This window comes from Pinus tabuliformis, chromosome Q (genome assembly GCF_031772625.1).
Source record: "Pinus tabuliformis cultivar Carrire ecotype Pingquan chromosome Q, CPIR1, whole genome shotgun sequence".
Taxonomy (NCBI): Eukaryota; Viridiplantae; Streptophyta; class Pinopsida; order Pinales; family Pinaceae; genus Pinus; species Pinus tabuliformis.
Window position 1 is genome coordinate 271,726,810 of NC_142296.1, and position 27,978 is coordinate 271,754,787.

General features: G+C 35.8%; 1 protein-coding gene and 1 pseudogene across 1 annotated transcript; one reads left to right on the plus strand and one right to left on the minus strand.

The window, feature by feature from the left end:
• Positions 1-5,579: 5,579 nt before the first annotated feature.
• Positions 5,580-6,593, minus strand: LOC149219248 (uncharacterized). Its single transcript, XM_089382550.1, has one exon. It carries the CDS (start codon positions 6,591-6,593, stop codon positions 5,580-5,582), a length of 1,014 nt encoding a protein of 337 aa, XP_089238676.1.
• Positions 6,594-10,648: 4,055 nt separating this feature from the next.
• LOC149219249 (uncharacterized) overlaps positions 10,649-27,978 on the plus strand; it is a 118,606-nt pseudogene continuing 101,276 nt past the window's right edge.

Below are 27,978 nucleotides of genomic sequence, written 5' to 3' on the forward strand. Positions count from 1 at the left end.
AGGAAGGAGGGATCGCGCAACCAAAATTATTCAAATTGAAAAGGTTGATTTTGTTTCCCCTATTTCAGGTCTACTTCCAGCCGAATAGGCCAATGGTTGGAACCCAGGCATGGTAGAATCGATACTTCATAGTAAACATCTATGTTAATCAAATCTTTGGTTTCTAAGAACCAATCCAACATTAAGGCCACCTAATGAAATCCTCCCCTTCTATTATTCCAGGTGTGTCTTCCATTAATGGTTGGGATGTTGACCAACTACAAGTCCACTTGCATGTCCCTCATTAGTTCCATTTTCTATTCTTCTCTTCTTATCCCTCATTTTATCTCTGCAAGTGACATTACTAGGTTGAAGTCTCCCCCTATAAACCATAATTTTTCTATACGCACTTGACTCAGTTTCCTTATACTTTGAAGGATTCCTTCCTTCTCCCCTAGAGTGTCAAGGCCATATACCACTGAAATAAGAACCCATTCCCTGGTTCCAATATTGCATAAACGCCCTGACCAAATGTGTGGCATACCCATCCAATAGTCTACCATTACCTCCACGGGATTCCACAGTATAGTGATTCCTCCTGCACTTCCTTTTGTATCTAGTGATACTGCTTCATATTTTGGTTTGATTCTTCTAAGTATATCCTCTATTTTCTCCCCTGATACCTTAGCTTCCTGGAGAAGCACTATCTGTGGCTTCTCCTTTTTCAGTCAGTCTTGTATCTCTACTTGCCTCGGCTATTGAGGCCCCTCACATTCCATGAGATAACTATCATTGGGAACATTTGTGGAGTTGTTGGAATACTTCTCAAAGAAGTATTACCCTTCCCGTATTAATGCAAATATCTCCCATTATTTGTATTGATTCCTACAAGTTTCTCCATCCCCTTTTCTCCCCCACTTTACCTAGGATATGCAACTCCTATGAGATGTCTAGTTGCATGCCTAATTTCTCCTCCAAATCTCCCTGTCTCTCCCCTTGGTTAGCCATATATTGCTTGCATGTTTCTTTGTATAGTTCCTTTTATCTTCTAGGACAAATCTTCAATCTAGGTGCCTCCATTCATTTAGGACTATATTCAGAACCACTTCCTCTGTGCTCAACTCCTCCTTGGTGGCATCGACCTTCATTGCAGTAAGATCTATTGGTTTCGGTTCCTCTTTCTCTGTCAATTCTATTTGGGCTTTCCTCTTTGGTGTGGTCATAGATTTGGTCGGTTTTCTTCCCCTATCTAGGTCCACATTCTCTGGTAGTTCAATCTCTTTGGAGGTTTCCCCTTCCCCTTGCAACACCTCATATTTGTTGTTATTTGCCCTTTACATTTGGTTATTGGATCCTAGGTTCTTTTGCATCCTCATGTTCTTCTTTTTTTGCATAATATCTTTGAACCCCTCATTTGTTTCTTGTGTGGGTTTCTTTTCCTGCACCATCTTTAGGTCTTCCAAGTCATACTAGTTCAATGGAAATGCTTTGTACAGGTGGCCATACCCATGACACCGACAACAAGGAAATGGTATGTGCTCATAATCTAGGGATTGTTTCCATATCTCTTACTCGTACTCTAGTTCCACTAATTTAGGGATGGTCTCCAAGATATCCATATAGTAACAAATGTAGGCATAGGAGATGTATCTTCCGCTACAAGTAGATTTTGCTATTTTAAAAACTATTCCAATTGAGCTGCCAATACCTTCCATTATTTTCAGTACCAAAAATCCATTGGAAGACCGAAGAGGCGAACCCAAACAAGAGCCACCAGAAGTTGCTTCTTGTCTAGCTTATAACATTCCTTTTGGTATCTGATGAAGAGGCCTGCATTGTGGTAGAAATATGGGCCATTTTCAAAAACCATTTCCTTATCTTGAACATTCGAGAAGATTACAGTAAAGAATCCTTTGGCCCCTAGTTTTAGTTCTATATGACCTTTTGGCCACCATTTTTGTTGTATTCATTTTATCAGATCCTTCTACGTCGGCCAGATTCCAACAAATTTACATTTCATTGCATGGTCTTTCGTGTAGCTGTGATATTACTCCAATTTATTCATTGGGATTAAAAAATGAGGCTTCTTTATTGCAAAAATTGTTTAGAATTATAGTTTACACTTTAAAGTGAAATTCTCAATTAGAAATTAAATCTTTATCAATTGAAATTAAGCAAGAGAAAACCTTTGTAGTTTTCATCAAAATAAAGTTTTATACTTATAAGTGTGGGTTGACAAGTAAAAACTCCATAATATCTAAATAAGTACAAATAATCCACTCACACTCTCATTTTTCTCTATTCTCTACAAGGTTTTGGTGGGTTAATGATAAAGTGTGTGTATTATTACTTTTTGTACATTAGTCTCATATGCATTTTATCGTTCTCGAGTTCTAGTCTCTATCATCACCCATTTTCAATAAGGTGTTGTATCCATTCTCAATGGCTTTTTCTTGTTAGTTTAGTCACTCTTTCATAGATATTTCGTTTGGGGTTACAATTTTTTATGGTTTTGGAGTATTTTACTCTTCACACTCTGATTGATATTTTTCCCATTTTTAACCTTAGATAAATTATTCAACATCGAATTCTGAAGCATGAGAATCGGTGTTCTACCATAGGCACATTAATGCATATTCTATTTTTTTCTCTATTTTATGCATACGGTTTGCACATTTTAATGTTTCCATTTTGTTTTATATGCTTGTATGTATGAGGAGATCAAGGGACATTTGAATTTTGATAGGATGAATTTGAACAATTTCAAATCTTCTGAAGAGGCTTAACGCATATAAATTTCTTTATTTATCTCACTTCCATCTCCTTTTCCTAGCAGAATTTTTATTTATGTAGATATATACATACAATTAAGTGTTATCACCTCATTAGATATTGATTCATCGTCTACTCCCTTTATTTGAGCATTGAAGTAAATCAATCTTTGAGAATTCAAGTAAATCAAGAGTAAACCATTAATGCTAACTATTTCTCATTTACATTTGGATTGAAAAAAAAAAGACAATGATTTCATTTATATTCTTCACTTTCTATTTCATCATTTTAGGTTAATTAAGTTAGAAAGGAATAGAGGAAGAAAAAACCAACTTTGATTACTTTTTTCCACTTGTCATACTTAGTGCTTAGCTTACTCACACATAGAGAATTGATAAAGGTGATAACTTGTGCCTTTTTTGTAACATAGATAGCTAATTAATAAGATTAAATACTAATCTAATTAGTAAGATTTTTTCTTATTTCCTTCCCTTGTTTCTCTAATTTTGATAAAAAATTAGGTGGTGGATCCATTATGTTAATTCTAGTTGTTGAATATTTACAAGTGATATTTTAATAGTGACTTAACTTGTTCAATAGGAATTATCCTTTACCTATATTACCTCATTTACCGAAACCCATATACATTTTCAAGGTCAATATAACTACTAAATACAAAACATATGCTAATTTTCTTATATGCTTTATAATCAACTTTAAATGATAATATTGCCACTCTAGAGTATATCTCAATGTATTCTTGATAATCAAATTTTCATATTAATATTTCTAGCTTAGAGTATATCTCAAGATGAGGTTCGCTATAGCACTCAATAGCAATTTTGTTATTCTCCTCCACTTATTGTGACAAAAATTGATACATAAAAAAAAGGAGGGAGGAAAAAGGCTAAAGTTAATACTATAGCAGCATTAAACATTTATGTTTCCTAATAAAATTCAACATTTATGTTTCCTAATAAAATTCTATGGATCCTTTTTTTTTTCTTTCTAAAAAGAACCTTAACTCCAATATGATGCTAACAATGGTTTTGATCGCCTTGTAAATGAGGGATCTCTTTTTATCCCAAGATGGTAATTTAGAAAATGTTGAACAATGAAGATCAAACTCTTCTTCCTTTTGCAGGCACATCAATTAACATTTTATAATTTTAGCATCATGTTCACACCCATAAAGCTTTCATAATAATATCTTAATTTTAGTATAAAGCTTTCATAATAATATCTTAATTTTAGTATAAATATATATTTCACTAAAACTTAAATTTCATCTAAACACATCATTTAACAATTTATAATTTTAGCATCATGTTCACACCTATAAAGCTTTGAGAATGATATCTTAACTTTTATTATATATGTATTTGGATAAAACTTACATTCCATATATTTAATTGTGATTCTATAAACACTAAGTGTTCAATTCAAAATTTTCATATCGTTTTAGTTTTTTATTTTTTAATGTTATACTTTCCATTGAATTTTAAATAAACAATTAACCATCTCAACATTATAGAATAATGTCGGTTTAAATTTGTTAAAACATGTTCTTATGTCAGTGCAAATGCATACATATTTAACCAAAAAAAATATAAATAGTTTTCCATATTTTATGGATGATACTATGTGCAAAGTAGACATAGTTTAGAATTTTTTATTATACAAAAACATCTCTCAAATACACTTTATACATACATTTTATTATTGGTATTGAATGAAACATACTAGCTATAAGTATAAACCCGTAACCACTTAACCTAATAAAAATATGAATAAACTTCTTCACATTTCACATACCATCCTTAGACTACAAAATCCATTACTCTTAAATATAGAGCATAAACACTCCAAAAACATCAAATAACATAAACAATAAACCATCCTCGAACTACTTCAAAATCCATTACTATTAAATACAAAGCTTAAAGACTACAAAAACATCAAATAAGATCAAGAATAATGATAATAAAACCTAAACATTTAATTACCATCCTTAGACTACAAAATCCATTACTCTTAAATATAGAACATAAACACTCCAAAAACATCAAATAACATAAACAATAAACCATCCTTGAACTACTTCAAAATCCATTACTATTAAATACAAAGCTTAAAGACTACAAAAACATCAAATAAGATGAAGAATAATGATAATAAAACCTAAACATTTAATTAGATAAAAATATTGATATATTGGTAATAATGATAATAAACCCTAAACATTTAATTCAATAAAAATATTGATATATATACCAATATTGCATAGCTTTAAAATCATCTTCAAAATAAACTTTAATGCAATTTTTTAACATTTAAACATGGTTTAATTTTTCCTCTCCAATTAACTCAGATTAACAACACCATTCGAATGTGGTAATTTCTTTATTACCCATATCTCCATATCGACAATGATTTGAACTCATCATTATTTAGATTCCATATACCATATCAGATTAACGACTCTACAACACAGCTTAACTGAGTTCAATTAATACTTACATATAACCCATATTTAACCCTATTATCTCGAAGAAATGAAATCAAATCCTGTGTTCCATGTTACAGTCTTACAGATAAAACTAGCCACCTCGATTAAATATTGCCTAAGGAGGGTAGGATTATTTGGGACAAATGAAAGGGCAAGCAGAAGAAAATAATACCATCAACATCTGCAATAAACAAATCGCACTGAAAGTTAAGACTATAGAGAGGCATCCAGATTCCAGACCTTCCAATTTCAAGGTTGCTACTCCGGAGACGCTCATAGTCGCGTGCAATAAACATAACACACTGAGAGCTAACTAAGACTATAGAGAGGCATCCAGATCTTCCATTTGAACGTTGCTACTCCGGAGACGCTCATAGTCGGCAAGGTAACCTTCTAGGTGATCCGACAATGAGGATTTGTCTATGACTTCACGGTGGTAAGATTTGCACACAAAGTAAAACACGCTCTGTGTCAACAGCCCCATCAAGTTAATAAAACACAGCAACCCAACAAGGACTGTCCAACACACGGCCCTCCCAGCACTGCCCACGCCATGGCGGCCACCGTAAAGGACAACATACGCGAAAAACCATCCAATAATTCCGGCAAATATGAGGTAAAGAATGTCTAGCAACAAGGATGTGATCAGCTTTCCTTTGATGAGATCCCCGCTCTTCTGCACGGCTCCTAGGCCGTATTTGTCCTCCAACACAGATATCACGCAGGCGAGGTGCCAGAACATGCTGTGCCACACATACCCAAAAACAAAGAGGGTCGTTATAACACACACGCCAAATTTAAGGACCGCCAAATTCCAATTGAACAATACCACTGTGCATACGAATTGGAAGCAGGCTAATGCGCATAGCGCGGAATGGAGAAACACAATTATGAAAAACCAGAGAAAAGTCCGCATGAGACGTTTCCAAACCCTGAGAACGACGCTCATAACCCTCGCGTAGGAAATTTCCTTTGACGCGTAGACAGAAGCCACGGTATACACCACTGCCGCCGTTGACAGCAACGAAAAGGCCAAAAGGAATACTGTATAGGCCGCTAGAAAAATGAGGAGCTCTGCCGGTTCCAAGGTCAATTCCTTAGTGATCCTCTCGCCGGCACGTCTGCTGGTCTCCATCAGATAGGGCATCGCATTCCAATGAAAGATCACATAATGGACGAGCAATTGGCCCCCGAGAATTGCAAAACTGAGGGGGAGAACAAGACTGAGGGTGAGACTCCCCAGCAATTTACCACAGGAGCGAAGGATCTTGAACGCCTCTCCAGCGATTCCCACGATGCCGAGGAACTGGAGATCCGCTGGTTCTCTGTCCATTGCTTTGCTCTGCTCTGGACGCCAATAATAGATATACTTTCTTCTTTCTCTGCAAAAATCTTGGTGCCCAACAATAAATATTGTCTGCCTGGCCCCGTGCGTATAGATAGATGGAATGGAAATGTTAAAGCGTGAGAAGATCCAGCTCAGGCTCCTTCCTGTACGCAAAAGATTGGGACCAAATGCGCTCGATCCTTCCTATGTGCGGCTGATTCTTGATTATGTTCATTGCCCAGAGACTTAGGGTTTTTTTATATTGAAATCAGTCACAGGGTGTGTTTAACTATGCCATTGCGCAAGGACTGGAACTTAGGAAACTAGAAGAGAGCTGGATTTAGAGAGCTAGTGTGCATGAGAATTTTTATTGTTGGGCGGGCAGTTAAAGGCTATTTTTGTGTCTGTTAGGCGGTTATCACATGTAGATTACAGTCATTTCACAGCAGGAAGGTTTTTCCATGACAAGTCTACACTTTCAAGAGTTTGGAGATTTAGATCACAGGGAAAGTTGACTAAGGTTTATGGGTCATCACAGTCACTTCACAGCAGTAAGGGCTTGCATCAGGAGAACGTCAATACTTTGAAGAGTTTGGAGATTTCTGTTATTCTGGCCACTTCTATTTAATTACAATAACTTTGTTGTTTTTTTTAAACCTGATTAGAGTAGGGTGGAACTACTTTTGCATTTACGGTTTATGATATAAGTAATATTTTGAAGAATGTATAATTAATTTTTTATTATATTGTTTTTAATAATAATTAATGTTAATTCATCTTAATTATAAAATGCGGGAAGGATATATATATATATATATATATATATATATATGGGGCAGCGCACGACGACCTAATGGAGGTGCTCTGCAGATATCAATCAGTCTGGGGAGAGCTAGCTGGTAAGACTGGCCATTCACAGGTGCGTTAGCCTCGCATGCAAATCGACACCTGTTGCTGTCGCTCCTCATCCATCTTGCAGCTAAATCTTACCTTATGACTGCCTAATACTTCATCGCTTCAATATCTTCCCTATGATTTAGCCGTCCTAACACAGTTGACCCATGATGCATCACTAGCTGCCACCTGAAATTATCTCACATACTACCTGTCACTCTACGATTATGGCTTTCGTGTGCATAACTCTTTCATGACTGTGTTGAGTTATTTTCCTTGCTGTTTTTCTTCTGTATTGCACCTCAAATTTGGACCGTCGGCACTTCCATGTATGATTATCTGTCCTTCAATATGCTTACTATATATTTCGTTTTCGGGATTTAGATAAATGGGGTAGGTTCTGCATTCTGGGTTTAGATATATGGGAGTGTGCAACGAATTATATAGTTTTTCTACGTGTATTGATCATTATCTAGGCTGAATCTCATTTCCGAGGAAGGTTGTTATTTTCTATGCCATATGGACTAGTTTCATGTCTCATAGTGCTATTATATGCTGGTCATGGATTAGGACTTTTAGATTTCAGAGCTATTGCATTATATCAAAACCATCTTCTGATTTTCGGTGTAAACTTGGGCCATGGTGGTGTGTATGTGAGAAGATTATTGGTTGCTATATAGTATGTCAGGATGAGGCAACATGAGTGATTATCGGGATTGCTGAGTTGTATAATGGTGGTTTGAATTGTCTCTAGGTTCCTGAGAATACGATTTAGGTCCGTTCTTTCTGCCTCTCTATAGTATCTGGCACCATTTATCTCCTGTATCTGTTAATGGTTTTTTGTCTTACTCTGGATCTGGAATCCGGTTATTGATTACTGGTAAATGGTTTCCAGTATGATTTGAATTTTACCACCTTGGTTAGGGCATTCTAGATTCAAATCTATTGCCTTAACTGCTTTTAAGCCATTTTCAGGACAGGTGTTAATGCTGATGTTATTGACGCCGTCTTTAGTTTTGAAGGTAACCCCATCATGACGTTTTCTTACCCTTGAGGATGTCTATCATCTTTATATAAGGTGGACAACTGGCTTGTTCTTAAGTCCTTTTCCTCATCGAGAATGTGCCTTTTCATCCTGAGGCGTCCTTTGCTAGTACTTTTAGCTGACTCCTAGTAGGTGAACCTTCATCCTATCTGTAAGCAGTGTACATCCTGCACCTTCTTTGGATTCTCTCTGGTATTTTGAGTCAAGTCTCTCCTGATTTATTTATATGACGAAATTTATGTGAGATTCATCTGCCATGGAAGCTATGGTCCACACGGCCATACAGACGGAATCCCTCCATCGTAAAGCCAGGTTGTCAAATGAGTGGCATGCCATGCTGGATGAAATGTTGATTCATCCATCAAACCCTCGTCTCTAATGTGGAGAGGTTGTCAAATGAGTGGCATGCCATGCTGGATGAAAGGTTGATTCATCCATCAAACCCTCGTTCTGTCTCTAATGTGGAGATTGAGCTTAGTGGCAAATCTATTGCTGGGGATCGAAATCACAAATACCATAAACTGGTTAAATCTATTTCGCCTCCTGATGCCATTAGAATTGATAGTTTTCATTTGACTGAACACATTGATAGTCTCCACCATAAAGCTTTGATTGGCCAGTGGCATTTCCCCGAGATGAACCAGATGAGAGAATGGCTTGAAGTGCAGTGGAAACCTATTATTGGGTATGTCCAGATTATTGGGATATTACTGAAAGGGTGGTATTGTTTTCATTTTCTTAATGCAGAAGATTTGGAATCCATTCTGAATCATCAATGAGTATATGGTTGTAGTTTTCTTGCCTTAAGCGGGTGGTATTTGGGATATAATCCCCTAAGAAACACGCCTTCTAATAATCTCATTTGGCTAAAACTTCTGAGTTTGCCGCTGGAGTTATGGTCGATAGAGACATTAACTGAAATTGGAAATGCAATTGGAAGGTGTGTGTATGTTGACCCGTGGTGCCGCGGGGAGAAGGACAAGCGTATGGCTTGGATATTGATTGAAACGTCCAATAGAGGAGGCTTTCTGGAGCATATCGACATCAGCTGCAGAGAACAGTCCATTAGGTAGAGATTAGATTTTTGGGGTGTGCCTTTTCCGTGCGCTGCTTGCCATCTCACTGGGCACCTTGTTAAACAATGTGTGTGAGTCATTCTAAAGGCCGACAGCATCACGATCTTACTAAATTTGTGGAGTTGCCTCATAAGATGAATGTGCCTTCTATGGATTCGGAGAAATCGGCTTCTCCAAAATACATTTCTCGGCTCTCCCATGAGGACGCATATGAACGCTGCCTAAAGACCCTAATCCATTATATCGGATCTCACTGTCTATGCCTAAATTGGAAATGGCCTCCGATTATGAGATCCCTTGTCCTCCTAATCCTCCGAAGGAGCCAGTCGCTGATCTTGTCGTAACTAATCTGAATCCCATTCCTCGGCCTCAAATTGGTAAAGAATCTCTGCATATTCTGACTTCTTCTTCGCCCCTTAATCTAAAATCTGCACCTGGGGATCATGGTATAGAATCCCGGATTTCTCCTACTCCTTCAAATTCCCCAATTTCATCGCCTATAAACTCTATTGGTAGTGATTTAGACTACCTGTTGTCCAAAAAGTCACTTGACCTCAAGCCTCTCACTGTTCATAAACCTGACATTCCTAAATTGCCAAAGATCAGCCCTTCTTGAGCTAGAAATATCACAGTGAGAAGAAAGAACAATAGGGGCAGTCGGCATTTCAGGGGGAGGGGAGTTGTAACTAGCTGTTGCATCAGAAATCTTTCTTTGGTTGACATTCATATTACTGACATCTCTGAAGACAGGCCTCTTAGAGCTCGAAAGGCCAGATCGCCTTCCAAATGAATTTCATAATATCTGTAAATATTAGAGGTCTCAGAGCAGATCTGAAATTTTTGGCCTTAAAAATCTTTTTTTTTATCAATGAGCCGTAAAATCATTTTGATACAAGAGACCATGTAGGATCCATCTGTCACAGTATCCTACTTCAAGAAAATGTTTCCCCTATGGCACATCTCAGCTGTTGAATCCATAGGTCTATCTGGTGGTTTACCGGTTTTATGGGACCCACAATGGATATGCGCGAAACCATACAGCTGCAATGCAGGCATTCTTATTTGCTCAGATTAGAGGGCTTAATTTTCCTATAAATATATTGAACATATATGCTCCTTACAAGAACAGATCGGCATTTTGGGACAGCATTGTCGCTTCAATAGTTTTTGATGTTGAATCATTATTGATTGCAGGCGACCTAACATTTAACATGGACGAAATCTGGGGCATCAGTAAGAAGCAGGATCCTATTGCTGTCAGGATTAGAAATGAATTTCTAAATAAAAATTTTATTCACATTCTCCCTCCCAAAATTCTACCCACTTGGGACAATGGAAGAAATGAAAAGGCTTACATTGCTAAGAGAATCGACAGATTCATCACACATGTCAGCTTGATTGAATCCCTCGGCATGCCTTATTCAACAGTTGAAAATATGTTTATATCTGGTCATCAACCGATCATGCTTGGGTAGAGATCTATGGGAATCAGAAAAGGCTTCCCATTTAAATTCAATAGATCATGTCTGGAGGATCCTAATTTCAATAACACTGTATTAAAGGCGTGGAAAGAGATCTCTTCAACAGAATCTGCTCCTATTCATATGTCCTTCAATGATAAGATGAATGAAATCTGGAAGATTTTAAAAGAATGACAGTTTCAGAAAAGATAGGTGAATAAAAAATCACTCTAGGATATCCAAAAGCAGCTTGACTTTGTTGCTGAATCCATGGCATATGATTCATTGTCTTACGAAATGAGACATCGTATTAAGAGTCTTCAAAAAAAGAAATTGTTCATCTTGAAACAAGAAGAAACCTTCTGCCAGTTGAAAAGTAGGGCAATATGGATGAAAGAAGGCGACCAAAACTCAAAATTTTTCCATAGATTCGCCAACGCAAGAAGGGAAAAATATGCAATATGGAAAATCAGTGACGGTAAGGGAGGCTTTCTTTTTTCTTAGCAGGATATTACAAATGAGGCGGTGACATATTTCAAAGATCAATATAGAAGAGAGAATAATCACAGTTTTCAGGATATTTTATGGGGAATAGAAGTATTTCTGCGGATGTTTGATAGTGATTTAAATGATCAAATCTTTCAACCTGTTACTGAGGACGAACTACTTGCTATTATGAAATCATTCAAAAGGGACAAGAGCCCCAGTCCAAACGGCTGGTCAATTTAGTTTCTCATACATTTCTTTGACATCATCAAGGATGACCTGTTGAAGATGGTGGAATGTACCAGAACGAAGGGCAGTATCAGCAAGCGACTCTGCTCCACCAATATCGCTCTCATTCCTAAAAAGGGGGATGCCCAGACCTTCAAGGACTTTCAGCCGATATCGTTGTGTAATATTACCTTCAAGATCGTTTCAAAGATCATAGCTGAGAGAATGAAGGGAGTATTGTCATAATTTTTAACAAAAGAACAGCATGGGTTTCTAAAAGGGAGATATATTCATGATGCTGTCGCTGGCACACAAGAGGCATTAGATGCTATTCATTCAAAGAAATGTGAAGCGGTTATTATCAAAGTCGACCTCAGGAAGGCAAACGACTGCCTAGATTGGGGCTACATAAGGTGTTCGCTTACAAGAATAGTGTTGAGATCCAATATGATCAATTGGATCATGGCATGTGTTGAACCTGTGTATTATGAAATCATCATAAATGGCATGCCATCACCTTTCTTCCATGTAGAGAGGGGCCTACGGCAAGGATGCTCTCTCTCTCCGTTGTTATTTATCCTGGCGATGGATACTCTCAGCCTGCATATCAAAATGGTTGTAAATGAAAATATGTGGCACCCCCTCAAAATCTGCAGAAATATTTCTTTATCACATAATTTATTTGTTGATGATATCATCTTATTCGCCATGTTTTGCAGGGTCACTTGGTTAAGTTTCTATGATATCATAAAAAAATTTCAAATGGCTACGGGTTTACAAGTTAACTAGGAGAAGTCTACTATCTATCACTCTGATTAAACTGGGAAGATGTTCTATGGTTATCAGAGCTATTTGGAATGAATGCACAATCTATCAGCTGTGGCATAAAGTACTTAGGCTTCTAGATTAAAGCTAATGGTTACTCGAAATTTGATTGGAATTGGATCTTGGACAGATTCTATAGGAGGATTATTGCATGGGAGTTCAGATGCCCCTCCTTGGCAGGAAGAATAATATTAGTGCAAACTATTTTAAACCAACTTACAATTTACTGGGCGCACATATTTCTTCTTCCGGCGAGTATCATTAATAACATGAATAGATCATCAGCTAATTTTATATGGGAGGGTCAAGCTAAAAGGAGGAAATTTCATCTTATAAAACTTGCTAGTATTTCATTACCAAAGAATATGGGAGGCTGGGGCTTATCCAATTTGCGCTCCTTTGGAAAAGCTCTACTGTGCAAGCCACTATGGAGAGCTATACAGGGTGAGGGTCCATGGAGTCACATGATTCAGATGAAGTACTTAGGCAGGAAGAGCTTACCATTCTGGTTCAGGAAAGGTTCCATTGGTCCATCATATGGGTCTCCAATCTGGCTTAGTTTTCGCAGGATTGAATCGTATTTCTTAAAGAATTTAATCTGGCATTTTCAAACTGGAAGTAAAATACTTATTGGCAAAGATCGTTTCAAATGCAGCACCGAGGAACTTAATATACCTCAATCCTTACTGAATTTCTTTCACAGAAAAGGCATATTTTACTGGGATAGTTTGATAGCTGAATGGAAAGGCCCCATCGCGATGTGGAAAGAAGCTGGAGATTTGCAAATGCCCCAGGAGATTGCACATCAATAGTCTCACATTAGAACGGGTCTTCAAAACTGCGTAATTTTCCATTCAATGGTTTCAGACTACCTATCATGGAACATTTCAAAAGAGATAAATGTTGTGACTGTAAAAGAGGTATACCATCATATGATAATGCAACAGTCTCCTGGGTCCTCTGTTTTTCCTCAGATTTTCTGGAAGGATGGCTGCCCATAGAAAATGATCCTTTTTTCTTGGCTTTCTTTTCACAATAGAAATTTAACATGGGATAATTTAATGAAAAGAGGATGGCACGGCCCAAATATATGTGCATTATGTAGATCGGACGGGGAAAGTAATGTGCATTTATTTTTGAAATGTAAAAAAACGAAGCAGATATGGCTGGCATTAGAAAAAGAATTTGGTTTTCAGCATTGCTCACAGGACTCAATACATGAATGGATTCTATGGTGTAGCGGACAGAAAGAAACATGGCGAAGGATTTGTATGCTTTCCCTGTGGAACATATGGAAATGGCGCAACCTCAACATCTTTAAAGGCGCTAATTTATCATGCTCGGAAATCATAGATAGGATTTCTATTAATTTGGAAGCCCTCCCACAGAAGACTACAAAGCATAAAAGGATTATATCTGATTTGCAATCATCGGATCACACAACTTTCCCTGTTGCGTATTTTGACGGTGCCGCTCAGCTGGGTATATGTGGATGCGGCTTTATCATTATGATGAACGAAAACACACATTTCTCCACATACATGAATGGAGGATCCAGCTCCAGTAGTAAGACGAAAGCCATCGCTCTTGCTGGTCTCTTACAATTTTGTCTCTTCCTTGATATATAGCAGGTGTCTATTTTTGGAGATTCGAAAGTTATGATTGACTCGGTATCAAGGAAAAATCATATTTTAGAGCCACACCTGACTAGCTGGAGGGATAGGATCAACTATTACTGGGGCTGCATGGTTGGTAGTTCTATTGGGCACATCTGTAGGGACAAAAATATGAAAGTTGATGCTCTATATAAATTGGGGCTCCTATCTTCTCCAGGTTTATGGTATTTACAGATTTTCTCTGAGGGAGAAACCTTCCAGATCCACGACTTTGCTTTCGCAGACTTCTTGTCTCTGATGATCTTCATGTCAATCTGCATATTTTATTTATGTATTTTGCATATAGCCTCTCTATATTATGGGAATCATATGAGCATATGTTGTTGATCATCTTTTGATAGATATCCCCACTTGCAGATCCTATGAGCATATGTTTTTTTTTTTTTACCAATGGCCTTTTTAGGCCATCTCAGTTGTATTTACTATTGGACTCTTATATCTCTCATATAATATAAAGCTTTTTTCATTCTGAAAATATCTATATATATATATTTAAAAAAGGTTTGTATTTTGAGTGATTTGATTATTTTGGTGTTGACAATGACAAAGGAGTCTATAAGAAAAAGCATGAGTTGCCCAAAAATGCCCAACTATAAATTGACTCTATGACCTTGATTTTACCAAAATTATGTTTATCACCTTAATTTTAAGGGAACTACCTTAATTGACTCTATACCTTTAATTTTATAGAGATTGTTTCTATCACCTTAATTTTAATTGAACTACCTTAAATTGACTCTATGGGCTTAATTTTACCTAAACTACCATAACAATATTTATAAACATTAGTTTGTTATAATGTTCTAACTTTAATATGTTTTAAATAATCTCAACTCTCTAATTTATTTTTAATTATTGAATATTAATTTTAAGTATTAATATTTTTATTTTACTATTTACGTAACATTGCTACACCTATAAAATCTTTTCCACCTTGGACTAAGGACACATCTAGGTGCAATAAAATTTGAATACCATAACCAAAATCCTCCACATCTACCTCTATCTCTTAATAAGTAATCTTTTGTTTAGTGCAAAATTTCGGGAAAGGTTTATACCTTGAGAGATTTGATTCCTCTAGGCTCTTGGTAGATCTAGAATTGGCTTTATGTTGGCTTTGAACTACACACTAATAATATGTTTTAAGTATAACATTTGTTTAATTTTCACTTGTTTTAATTTAAATTATTTTGTTTTTCTTTCTGTATAATTGATATAAAATTATGTTATTTATAACTAATAGTAAAATATATATTTGTTTATTCTTTCAAATGTTATATGTCGACTTAATATAAAATGACTTATTCATGTAAAATCAATAATATTATTTTTACATATTATTTGTGAAGTCCATATTAAGTTGTGAAAAACCTACATATTTCTGTCATATTAAAAAATAGTTTAACTTTTTTTTAATTTCAATTAGTTTATCTTTTTGTTTATTTTTTTCAGTAGGAAAAAACCAACAGTCTTATTATTATGGAATAAAATGGTACATACTTATGAAGGACAGATTGTCATCATAAACCTGGGATATACACAACTTGATAGATATGCTAGCATTCATTTGTGCAGTAATCTAAAGGATACAACATTATGGTACTTCCTCCATATTTGCATTATACATAGAATCTAAAAAGTGGATGAGATCCTTCACATTTCTAAAGATCTCATACCTAATGGACTCTTTTTTGTATGATTTCTATAAAAAATTAGTTACAAAATTATACAAAACTTTAAAAAAAAGAGACAAAAAATATAATATAAACATATCTGCTATGAGGTTCTACATTTTTTATCCCGCTTCAGTGATCTATCCCGACACTTTTAGAATTTCTACTTTTGTCTCCTCAACTCCTATTTTTATCATGATGTGCATGCCTTCTTCTGTGTTGTGTAGTCCCTTTTTCAATGATTCATCATTGTTTTGTTAAGTGCCCTGTTGATGTGCCCAATGGAAGAATTCTGAAAGCAACTCCATATACATTTTATACGACTCAGCCACCCTTGTAGTGAAGTTTGTTGAATGTTGTTCTTTCCATTAACATGGTCTATTATGCATTTGGAATCCCCAAAAATTTGTACTTGAGGGATATCTAAGAAACTGATAAACCATAATAGACCCCATAAAGCAATAGCTTCTTCTTTCATACTTGTTCCTTCTCCCCCATACCAGTGACTCCAGAATTCCTACTCCTCAGTCAATTTTAAACAAAATCCACTCCCACATCTACCTCCTTGAGCTACTCCGTCAAAGAACCCCACTAAGTAGTTTGTAATTAGGACTCTCCCCTTCTTTGTCTTCTTCTTTTTACTTTTCTTGGTATTCTCATTCTGTTCTAAAACTACCCACTGTTCTATGGATTCATAGATTGATTTTCCCCTCCCTCTGTTGTTACCAAAAATCATATGGTTCCGTTCTTTCCAGATTTCTCAAAATGTGACCAAAGCAAACATCCTGCTTTTACTCCGAGTGCTCCACCATTTTAAACATTCCTCTATTGTACTAAAGTGGGTGAATGGAATTTGCCTCCTGTTTGTGAAATGTTTCCAAATGCTAATAGATCTATGACAATGTAGAAAAAGGTGCTCATTGTCCTCAGAATGATTCCTGCATAGATAACATATCCCAAAGCCATGGTGGTTCTTCTTTTGTAGGTTTTCGCATGTAAGGTTTTTGTTCTACCAAGCTAGCTAGAGGAAGGTAACTATTTTGATTGGAATATTTACTTTCCAAAATCTAAAAAACCAACAATATTCACCATTAGGAAATTCCTTCATGCAAATTTTGAGGTAACAGTCGACCACCTCAACTTCTCTTGATATCTTCTTCTTTCCAGCCCATGTCAAATGATCTCCCTTTTTCTCATAACTTATGCCTACCTCCTTTAACGCTTTTATCAGCTGTAACCAATACTGCTTATACTAATCAACCAAATTCAACTAGGAAAAGTCACACCATATTGGAGTATTCCCTTTCCATTCCCAGATTAGCTTATTTAAAACAAAAAGCCCTCTTCTATGCAGCTGCATTATCAGATCCACTGTCCTTGGGACCTCCTCACTTTCTCCTAGAATACAATCTTTTCCTATAATAATACTGTTACCAGTTCCAAAAAACCACCTTAAGTTTTGTAAGAGAATATCATTGACCTTTCGAATGTTGTTCCACATTTGTGATCTGCCTTTTTTCCTGATTTCTCCTTGTCTAGCCCAGAAAGAAAAATCCTTATTCTTCAAATATTTGGAACGGAGCAACTCTCCCCAAATATTTCTACTATTGATACCCCTCCACAGTGATTTTAAAATTATAGCCCATCCAAAAAACTTTAAGTTAAGAATACCCCAGCCACCGAAGATTTTGGGTCTAGTGATCTTTTCCATCTTCACTAAATGATACGTGTTGTTCATACTAGCTCTAGACCATAAATAGCTTGCTATTGCTCTATTCAAAGGATTGATAATCATTTGAGGAATACAAAAAATATGAGCCCAATAAATCCCCATCTGAGTGAGCACTGACTGCGTAAGGATGATCTGACCTCCCATAGATAAACATCTATTTTCTCATCCCTTAATCTTCATCTAAAATCTCTCCACCAACCATATCCAATCTACATTTTTATAACTGCCTGGCTTAAGTCGATAGCCCAGATATTTCATACCCTTTTCTATATTTTCTTCATTAACTTCAAAACAACTCTGAATAAAAGATATATTATCTTGGGCACATGATCCATAAATGATAATAGATTTCAGTTTGTTTTGAACAAGACCCATAGCAACACCGAACTTATTTATAATTATGGATACTGATAACAATTTTTTCATGTTTACCATACCCATCAATAGAATATCATCCACACAAAAAAATTGTGTGAAACTGAAATGCAACCTCTAATCTTTAGAGCTTCAAAATCTCCAGTAGAGACTGTTTTTCTATTTTTTAAGCTTAGTTCGTCCATTACCGAGAAAAAAAGAGGGGGGATAAAGCACATCCTTGTCTGAGACCTCTACTAGCAGTAAAAATAAATTGTAGGAAGGCCATTAATTATGACTGCATATCTAACTGATGACACACACCCCATGATCCATTCAATCATTCCTGAATTTATTCCGACTTTAAGCAACACCATTCTTAGGAATCCCCAATCTACACAGTCATAAGCCTTTTTTAAGTCAACCTTCATCACCGCAACATTCATTTTTTTTATTTTAATATTGTGCAGACATTACATATTGCTTGGGAGAGATGAATTTAGATAAAGCAACTTTCATTCTGTTTTCTATAATCTTAGAGATAATCTTATATGTTAGATTACACAGAGAAATAGGGCGATAATAAGCAAACATTTCCACCAAAGATTTCTTAGGAATAAGAGCGATATAAGTGGAGTTTAACAAGGTATGTATTAATCCTTTAGACCTGGATTCCTCTACCATCTAGAGCAGGTCTTCCTGAAAAATGTCTAAAAAATGAACAAAAAATTTAGCAGTCCAGCCATTTGGGCCCGAGCTTTTGTCGCCTTTCATTGATTTAATGGCCCGAGATAGTTCATCCTCTTTAACCTCCTTATACAGTTCCAAATTATCCTCATCATTAAACATTTTGGGATACTCTTCAACTACCCACAGTTGAGCATCCACATCCCCCACTTCCACTCTGTTATATGCTTTCTTAAAATATGAAACTGCCAGAGATGAGATATCCAAATGCTTATTAAAATTGTTTCCTTCTCCATCCTTTATTTGCCAAATTGTATTTAGTTTTCTTCTGTGATTGGAAAATCGATGGAAAAATTTGGTATTCTTATCTCCTTCCTTAATCCACAGGGCTCTGCTTTTCAATCTCTAGGTTGTTTCTCTTATCTGTAGGATTTTCTTTTTCCCAAGTTCTAAGACATGGATTTTCTCCCTTACAGTAGACAGAGGAGAGTGTACATTCATTTGATTATGAAGGACCTTCAACTCTTCCTCGATGATAGCCAACTCCTTTCTCAGTTCCTTCTTCTTCTTCCTTTCCCATTGTTTAACTTCTGATTTGAGAAGCCTGAGTCTATTTATGAAATTTTCAATGTTGAAATCTCCCACCTCTGTGAAACTATTGTCCTTTTAGAATGTTCAGATTAATGAATCGAAACTTGGGTCTTCAAGCCAAATTCTGTTGAACTTAAAAGGAAAACCAAACCTTGCATCAGAATTTTTCCAAAACAGAGTAATTGGGAGGTGATCAGAAACATAGTTTTCAACAATAGATGAACTAACTTCCCCCATCTTCTCTATCATGTCTTCATGGACGAGAAACCGATCAAGTCTCTTAGCAATATACTTATTACCACCTCTTCCATTATCCCAAGTAGGGGCCATTTTGGGTGGATAGATATCGACAAGATTATGAACAAGAAAAATTTCTCTTAACTTCTGTGCCATTCTGTCCTCCACCCTAGTTTTCCCCCACAATTCTTCTTTATCTATGGTGCAATTAAGATCCCCTACCAAAATTAGAGAAGGTGCATTAAGAATCCCTGATCCCTCCATAGTATTCCAAAACCCTTCCTTCTCTTTATAGGGAGCATATACGTTAAGAATGTATGATCTTCGAGGGATACCTCTAATATCACCTACCAGGAGAATACCCATCGAACATGAAAAATCCTTCAAGTTTGCGCCCCATGGGTCCCAGAGAACAACAAGACTGTCAGATCTACCAGGGGCATCCGTTCCCACAATATACCAAGTGGGAAGTATCCTTCTGAAATAGTTAATAATTTGGACAGCAAAGTGCATTGTCTCTTTAGTTTATCTCTTTATATAAATGTTGAATTCTCACTAAGATAGAAATTGAACTATTTTATTTATAGGGAATATTGAATTTTTTATTTAATATATTTTAGTTTGATAAAATATTATTTTATTATTTTTAAATATAACATTATTTGACGACATGTTATTTTGTAAAAATTATATTTGAAATAAAGAATAACAACGATTTTTCCAATCTAAAAAGATAAATTTCTTTTAACAATGATAAATATATATTATATTCGAATGAGCTAAAATAATATTATTCAAATAATAACAAAAAAACATTTAAATTTTTTTAAATGATCTTAGTAAAAACAATTATTTCTTATTTGTGAAAATTACTAAGAAAATAAAATATTCCCAAATAACATGGTAATGTGAGATGGAAATGTTATGTTATCCGTTTATAAGCCAAAGATCTTGATTCTATGGCTATATTCAAAAGCGTGGCATAAATTTATTCTAGTTTAACTCTCTCATAGGTGTAACATTTTGCTCCCTTCGATGACAACCTACTATGATGAGAGGTTGCAACAAAATTCTTTATAAAACTCCACTTATAATTGCATTCTACATCTTTGCAGTCACTGAACATTTAGAACTTTCTCTTATTACCATGTCATTATTTACTTTTGCAATATCGTATCACAATACCATTCCGGACATTCCAATGCAATGCAATATAATGTATATTTGTGTGTTATGATTTATTTGTTTACATGCGCCTGGAGGTTAATTCGCACCTAGTAGCATATCTCAGAAGCACAAAGTTACATTTTTTTGGTGTGGGCATTTGGATTGAGAGACAATGTTGAGCATATATCAAAAATATGTATGGTGTTCAGTGTCTTTTTTTATATGTTTAGTTTGTATTATTTTAGAAAATTAAACATAGTTTGGATATGTTTTTAGCATATATGTTTTTGGTCAAGAGGTCTTAATTTTCCGAGTGAGAAACTAGAATTTTTATACAATTTACTTATAGAAGATTTAATCCAAAATTGAGGAAGTTTTAGCATTTAAAGCATAGAAAAACAGTTTATAAGCGCATTGTAATAACAAAATTAGATATAAGCATGTATATTTAAATGTCTAAAGGAATTGTTGTAACTGCGTTTGTAGCACTTAATCATAGAGGAGCACGTGAATCATGTTTACACTGGGAATAGATTGCAATGTGAACAATCTTCTCTGTAATCTTGTTTAGACAAGAATTTTGATTGTGTTGGTCCCTTTGGACATCCTCCAAGCTAGCATAGATATTGTATCTCAGTCATCCTCCAAGCTAACAAAGATGGTTTATATCAACCCTTTTGTCTATCGAGATTCTATGTAACAAAGCCTTCATCTTCCAATCTAAGGTCAATGGTCTAAAATAGTGCTTCCTTTGTCCTTGAGTGTGCCATGGTTTAGGAATCTAGATGGCTACATTATCTATGATCTCGAAATATGGGAAGACCTTTCTTTCTTGAACAACCTGAGACTCTAGATTATGGATTTCATTATGGGTATCAGGGGAAGCTGCTACATGGTAGTTATCAGTAGCTTCTTCGCCCTGTTGCTGATCTCTATTACATCCTTAGGTTCCACAACCTTCTCCCCCACACCTATTGTGCACTCTCTAGCATTCCATCTTAAGCTAGTAATAATGTGCTCTTGAGTTAAAATTTATAGGACACAACTCCAAGATAGAGGGGGCATAATTACCAACGCATGGTATACCTTAATATTTTGATTATAGATCACTGAGATGAAGGCAAAAATAGGATGTAATGAAAAAAAACCAATATAAGAAGAGGTTGAACCTCTCCAGAGTAAGCCACCAATGAAAATCAAATGCCAAAAACAACTCACGAGGGACATTAAAGGTAAAGCCACATAGACATAAATCTCCTCAATTGAATAGAAAATATTAAAGGAAAGGTGAAGGCATAGATTTTTAGAGCCTAGTTCAATAGATTATTTCCTAGGGTGACATCACAAGGAGCACGAAAATAAAAATTAACTCATACACAACCCCACAATTAAGCCTTGAAAGACCATTTAAACCACCAGAAAAATTACATTTAAACTTAAGGGAAAAAAATTGAAGATATACAAGACAAAATTTAGAGTATAAACCTATGTATTAAGACATACCCAATGAGCAAAAAAAATTAACCTTTCATTTGAAAGCAAGGGAGGTGCCTCACATAGGGATGAATTTTCTACATCCAAGACTACAAACTCAATCAGGCTAAGAAACAAATCACATCCTCCTTTTTTTGCACCCTTTTCTCATGTCTCCAATGACTTCCCTTGATCAACTTGCAATGCAACCCACAAAATAGTAAATTTAATGAAGCTTATGAAGATTACCATCAAAAATTTCACTTTGAAACAAGACTAGAAATAGTTGTGTGAGTTTCTCTGCGAAGTTCCTCCCTGAAATCTCTTTTAGCTCATGGAAATAGCTCATTGTCACTCTGAGTACCCAAAACAACTCTTACCACCCCGCATCAGCTTCAGATAGTCACAAAAATTTATTCAAGATGATATTTTCATCTTCATGCAAGGGGGTTGTCACACCACCCCCGACATTAAGTCAACTAACACTGCTAGGTGGTGGGCATCACCCCCTATACTTATTCACCTATTGGGATTCACCGCCATTGGGGAAGTTTATTGCTCATTAGAATCCTCCCTCTCTAAGAAACCTTTTTCTCCTTCTAGGATATGTTTTAATTGCTCATTCATTCATATTTATTATCAAAAGGCCATCCTAGGTCAAAGTTAATACCTCTCTATTTTCACCATAGATTAGCCAATAAATCCACAACTTTATCACCTATTGTCAAAGTGTGAGAGGTGATAACATAATTGAAAGAGGGAAGCAAGGTTCTCACTCAAGAAATTAGGTTGATAAGCCTCTAACTCTTTGAGATTTTATTGACAGAATTACCTTGAAGAATCTTGTAAGTAGTCATAATAACCAATCATCGTTATTGTTTTCTATGCCACAATCATTTGTGTGAATACATAGCAAATGATGTTCTTGATTTCTCAGAAGACATCCAGAGCCTGCTATCCAAAGGTTACCTTTTAAAGTCACATCAAACTAAATTTTACAAAGATCTTAACGGGTTGAGAATATATAGAAGGAGAGGAACACTTAGGATTCAAGGATTTCACAGAGGATGGTGATAACATGGAGGGGTAATATCGAGTTTCTCCATAATAAGGATTTATATAGGAGGTGCTTTCTAGTCATCTTGATACTGAGACTTGGAAAAATGGTTCCCTGGTGGTACTATGTTACAACTTTCTAGATAAATAAATAAATAACATTTTTATGTAAGTTACCTAGTCTAGTATTAAATAATAAACTAATAGTGAACATAAAATATAAAACATATAAATATCAAATAGACCAATAATCATCAATAAAAACATAAACATTTAATCAATTAAACCATATTTATTTCGAAACATTATCAAACATGTCAGCTCCATTCATCACCATCCCATCCCTCTCCTATATTTATTGACCCATTATAATCTAACTTTTTCACACATCTGATCCTTCTGATCCTGATGATGAACCACAGAGGTTGGTTCGAAACATCGATACAACAAAATCATGAATGCGATGAATCCGGAAAACAAAACCACACAAAATGAAGATCGCAGAAACCTCAAATCTATAAATTTCTAAATCCTTTCTACAAATATTTTTTGGTCTCAGAAGATCCTTTTGTTTCATTCTTTCCAAATAGCCCACATGGTAAAATCCATAAAAAATTCACAAACTCGATTAACAACTAGGATGGAAAATAAATTAGTTATCCGTTATTATGATTTATGAACTAGACTTTTAGGGGATCGATAAGATAGATGGAAGAGTTCCATTACCTATCTCCATATTGAGTATGAAATTGTAACAACCCCAGATTAAAATTTTATGTAATAAAGATAATAAAGGAAAAATAAGACGAAGTCACGAGACATGTATTCTAAGCCAAATGGTGGGAAAAAATCCTAGTGGTTGTCACTTCGCTTTATTAGGGCTAAGGAAATTGGAAAAGGAAAAGAGACATTAATTGGTATTTTATTTATGAAAATATACGAAAATAGGAGAAAATGAAGGTGAAAGGTCACATATTTGCATGAGAAGCAAATTCAAGGAAAAATGAAGGAAGATGAAGAAATTAGAGCCCTCAATGATAAAAAAAATGTCTAAAGATCAGTTCATGGCTTTTTGGTTAGTGTTAGATTTTGATACTTATATGGTGGAGCTCTCTCTCTATTGCCTCTCATACTCTTACACGCTTGGAGTATTCGTGGAGCATGCTTCGAGCACTCTAGAATTCTAGTTTTGATTGGATTTGGAAAGGAAGGAAAAGTAGTTGGGGAAAGTGCAATGGGGCAATGGGATCAACAAATGTAGTAGTATTTCTTTGCAGGTATGGAGTTGCATGTATGTTTTCCTTGCTAGTTTCTGCATGCATGGTACACTCATGTAGTCTCTTGGTTAAGAGTTATCATTAGCATGGAGGATTTCCTATATTGACAGTGGTTTTTCCTAGCCTTTTTATTTCCTAGATAGCCATGGTGTTATGGTTTTTCACATTTTTTTCCTGATTGGCGCACAGGTTCCTTTTGGTTTTGGGTTGAATTACTACTTCCTCGAGCCTTAGTTGGAAAAATTCTCCAGAATCCCTAGAAAAACTTAGGTTAGAGTTAATAGTCCTGGAGTCTTGGATGGAAAAATGCTCTAGAGCCCTTCATGGGTTGAGTTACTAGTCCTGGAGCATTGGCTGGACAAACACCCCGGAGCCCTGAGGTAGTTGTGGGTTGAGTTACTAGTCCTAGAGTTGCGTTGGAAAAAATGCCTAGAGCCTTGGACAATTTAGATAGAGACTGATCTAGTGATGGTGAGCGATGTCCGACCATGAGGTGGAATCACTCGTTGTGGGTTGAGGTGGTTTGAACTCTAGAAGCCCTGGTTTGTTTGGTTAGTTTATTGCATGAGATCCCACGTTCACACTTGGAATTTATGGCACATGGGTGATTGGTTGAAAGAAATATTTGGTTCAGCCCAATCTATGGTCGGGTGGTAGGTGGAAGTCCTTGACTTGGTTGGAAATTTCATATGTTAATAAGAGTTATTCTTCTATTGTGATTCATATATATATATATATATGTTGGAAATATGTTAGTGATATTATGGATAAGGTCCTATGGTTTACATGTTGGTTAATTTATGATTATATGTTATTTATGATGTGTATTTTATATGGCTCTTGTCATGAGTTTTTTATCTATTTATTGATCAACGAATGTATGAGCTAAAAAATGTTATTGTGACTATTATGAGAGGGTATTAGAACTTCTTCGTGAATTTCAGATAAGTTTCGTAAACTTATGTCATACATGCATTCATGACCTCTAGATTACATGTTTGCCATATGATTGGTGAAATGTCTATCGCAGTTAGGTTGGTTAGGCCAATTCCTTGATCATGTTTTCTGTTAAAGGATTTTTATGTGTCATGTATTTTTTTGGAAAGTCTCTTCAATTTTTGGGGAGTGATCAGGAGTCTAGCCCGAAAAACATGGCACCAATGTTGGGGTTGGAGGCTTAGAACTTAGAAATTGGGACTATTATTGCTACTTTATAGGCTTATGCATACCAATGGAGACCTAAAGCTGCACGGATGTAGATTTGTGCATGTGACTAGGAATCTAGGTCAGTGAAAAAGAGTCCCAGCTTAGGAATTGGGCACTCGGAGTGGTTTTGTAGACTCTCAGTCTCTTGTAAGTAATGTAGGATGTTAAATTGTGATTTCTACATTTCTTTTCCAGCCCCACTTCTTCATCTGGATTGGATCATTATATTATTTTTCAACCATATTGATGCATTTGGAGTGGAAAAAGTGGGGGATGCTCACAGGACCGTTTTTACCGGCGGGACCCAATTTGGCAAAATGGGGCTTGAAACCTACCGAGAGCATTTTGAGGCATCAAATGATGTTTTTTTGGGGTAAATAATTTCCTCTTTATAGCTTCACAATTTAATGTTATTCTTCAACAATATATCTTTCCAACGTCACAAGAAGCGTGTCAATGAGAGTCTGTATGCAAAAGTTATGCCACTCAGAAGTTGACCTTCCTATTTTCACACCTGTAGTTTGGGAGGATGCTACATCAGTGCCCATTATTAATGGAAAATGGGTTAGCCACATGATTATGATGTAAGAAACTATAGAAAAGTCTATATTGTAGCTCTATTTAAGAGTTGATGTAGTGAATATTAACCACTAGTAGCTAATGGGGTTGTGTTATAACCAGGCCACTAAGAGGAAGAGGCATTCCATTCTTCTCGAGGGAATTTTTGTTCCATATATGAGAAAATATAGTCAGGAGAGATAGGAGGTAGAGCACATCAAGAGTATTTGTGCACTGTATCATCCCACGGGCCACCAACTTTTTTTTTGCCTGCAGCTAGATTTCGAGGCAGAGAAAGAGAGCGAAGCGACCTCACCTTCCGGCCAAGTTTTCTTTCGAAGCGGTTTCCAAGAGATAATATTTTATTTCTTATGTGTGTATGAGATTATTTTTTCATTCTCTAATTTTATGCATAATTTCCATTCACATGCATGCACTAATTAAGTAAAATCTACAAATATAGAAATTAAATAAAACTGTAATAGTGTAGAATCTTGTCTTTTAGATATAATACTATAAGATATATTATGATGAAATGTCCAGTGGAATATCCATGGTGGTTTACAAATCACTCCCATAAGTGAACGTTGGAGTTCAAGTCATGTCATAGTATCTCCACATCTCATGTTTACCTTGGCTAGTTGGCTAAACTGGGTTGACATGGGAGGAGGTGGTTACTGAAACAGGAAAGAATTTATGAGATGCTCTATCGGTTCTTCATGTTGGGCACATAGAGAATAGATTCAATGTCCTTGAGATCCCTTATTTTGGATCTAATCCCATGTTAAAATATTTTTTTGTCTCACTAAATAAAATAACAAAACTAGGTTGGGTTGTAGTTTTTCATGTTTAGATTTCTTACATAGAGGTTCTCAAAGAAGGTTATGATGATAAGACAATAGAGATAAGCCTCCTTTAGGTTAAATATTTGGTTTGCCTTGTATGCCCATCACAACATGTTAGGAGCATCATCAATTTGAATACACCAATTTTGTAGCCCCAAAGCCAGGATAGCCCATTGTGGCAACAAGAGGGACTTTGGCTTGTCCACTTGACTTTTCCAGATTCACCATTGCTCCTCACCTTCTTGAGGTCTCCAGTAGTAAGCTATTGTCAAGTATTATTTCACCCATGTGTAGGCATTTAGGTCTCTCATAGCCTCCTTGATACCCATATTAGGCATATGTTTCCGAGAGTCTTGCTAGAACTATGCACTGCACCCATCTCAAATCTCCTAGAAAGCATGAGATTAAAAGAAATTGTGGTTTTATTAGGAAAAGTTCCATATTTAAGATCCTAAAGGCATGTTCAAGGCTCATAATTTATCTTCTTTTGAGTAAATTACACTTTATTTTCTATTCCATATTTGTTTCCATAAATAAAACCCTCCCTGAAGCCAACACAACAATAGGTTTTCCCTTAGGGATTTATTTATCCTTTCCAGATCTACAAGACCTAATCCTCATGTGAATTTAGTAGTTAAAATTTTCTAACATACTATGAGAGCCCATTTCATGACATTATGGGTTCCTCTTCTTGATTCCTAAACAAGGAGATGAGCACATTGCTAACAGTTTTGGGGACCATTTACACTTATATTTGGTACTGAAGTATGGCTTGACGAACATGCTTGAGTAGCACAAGGTGGCCTGCTAAGTTGAGAGACATAAAATAAAAATTTTCTAATTTG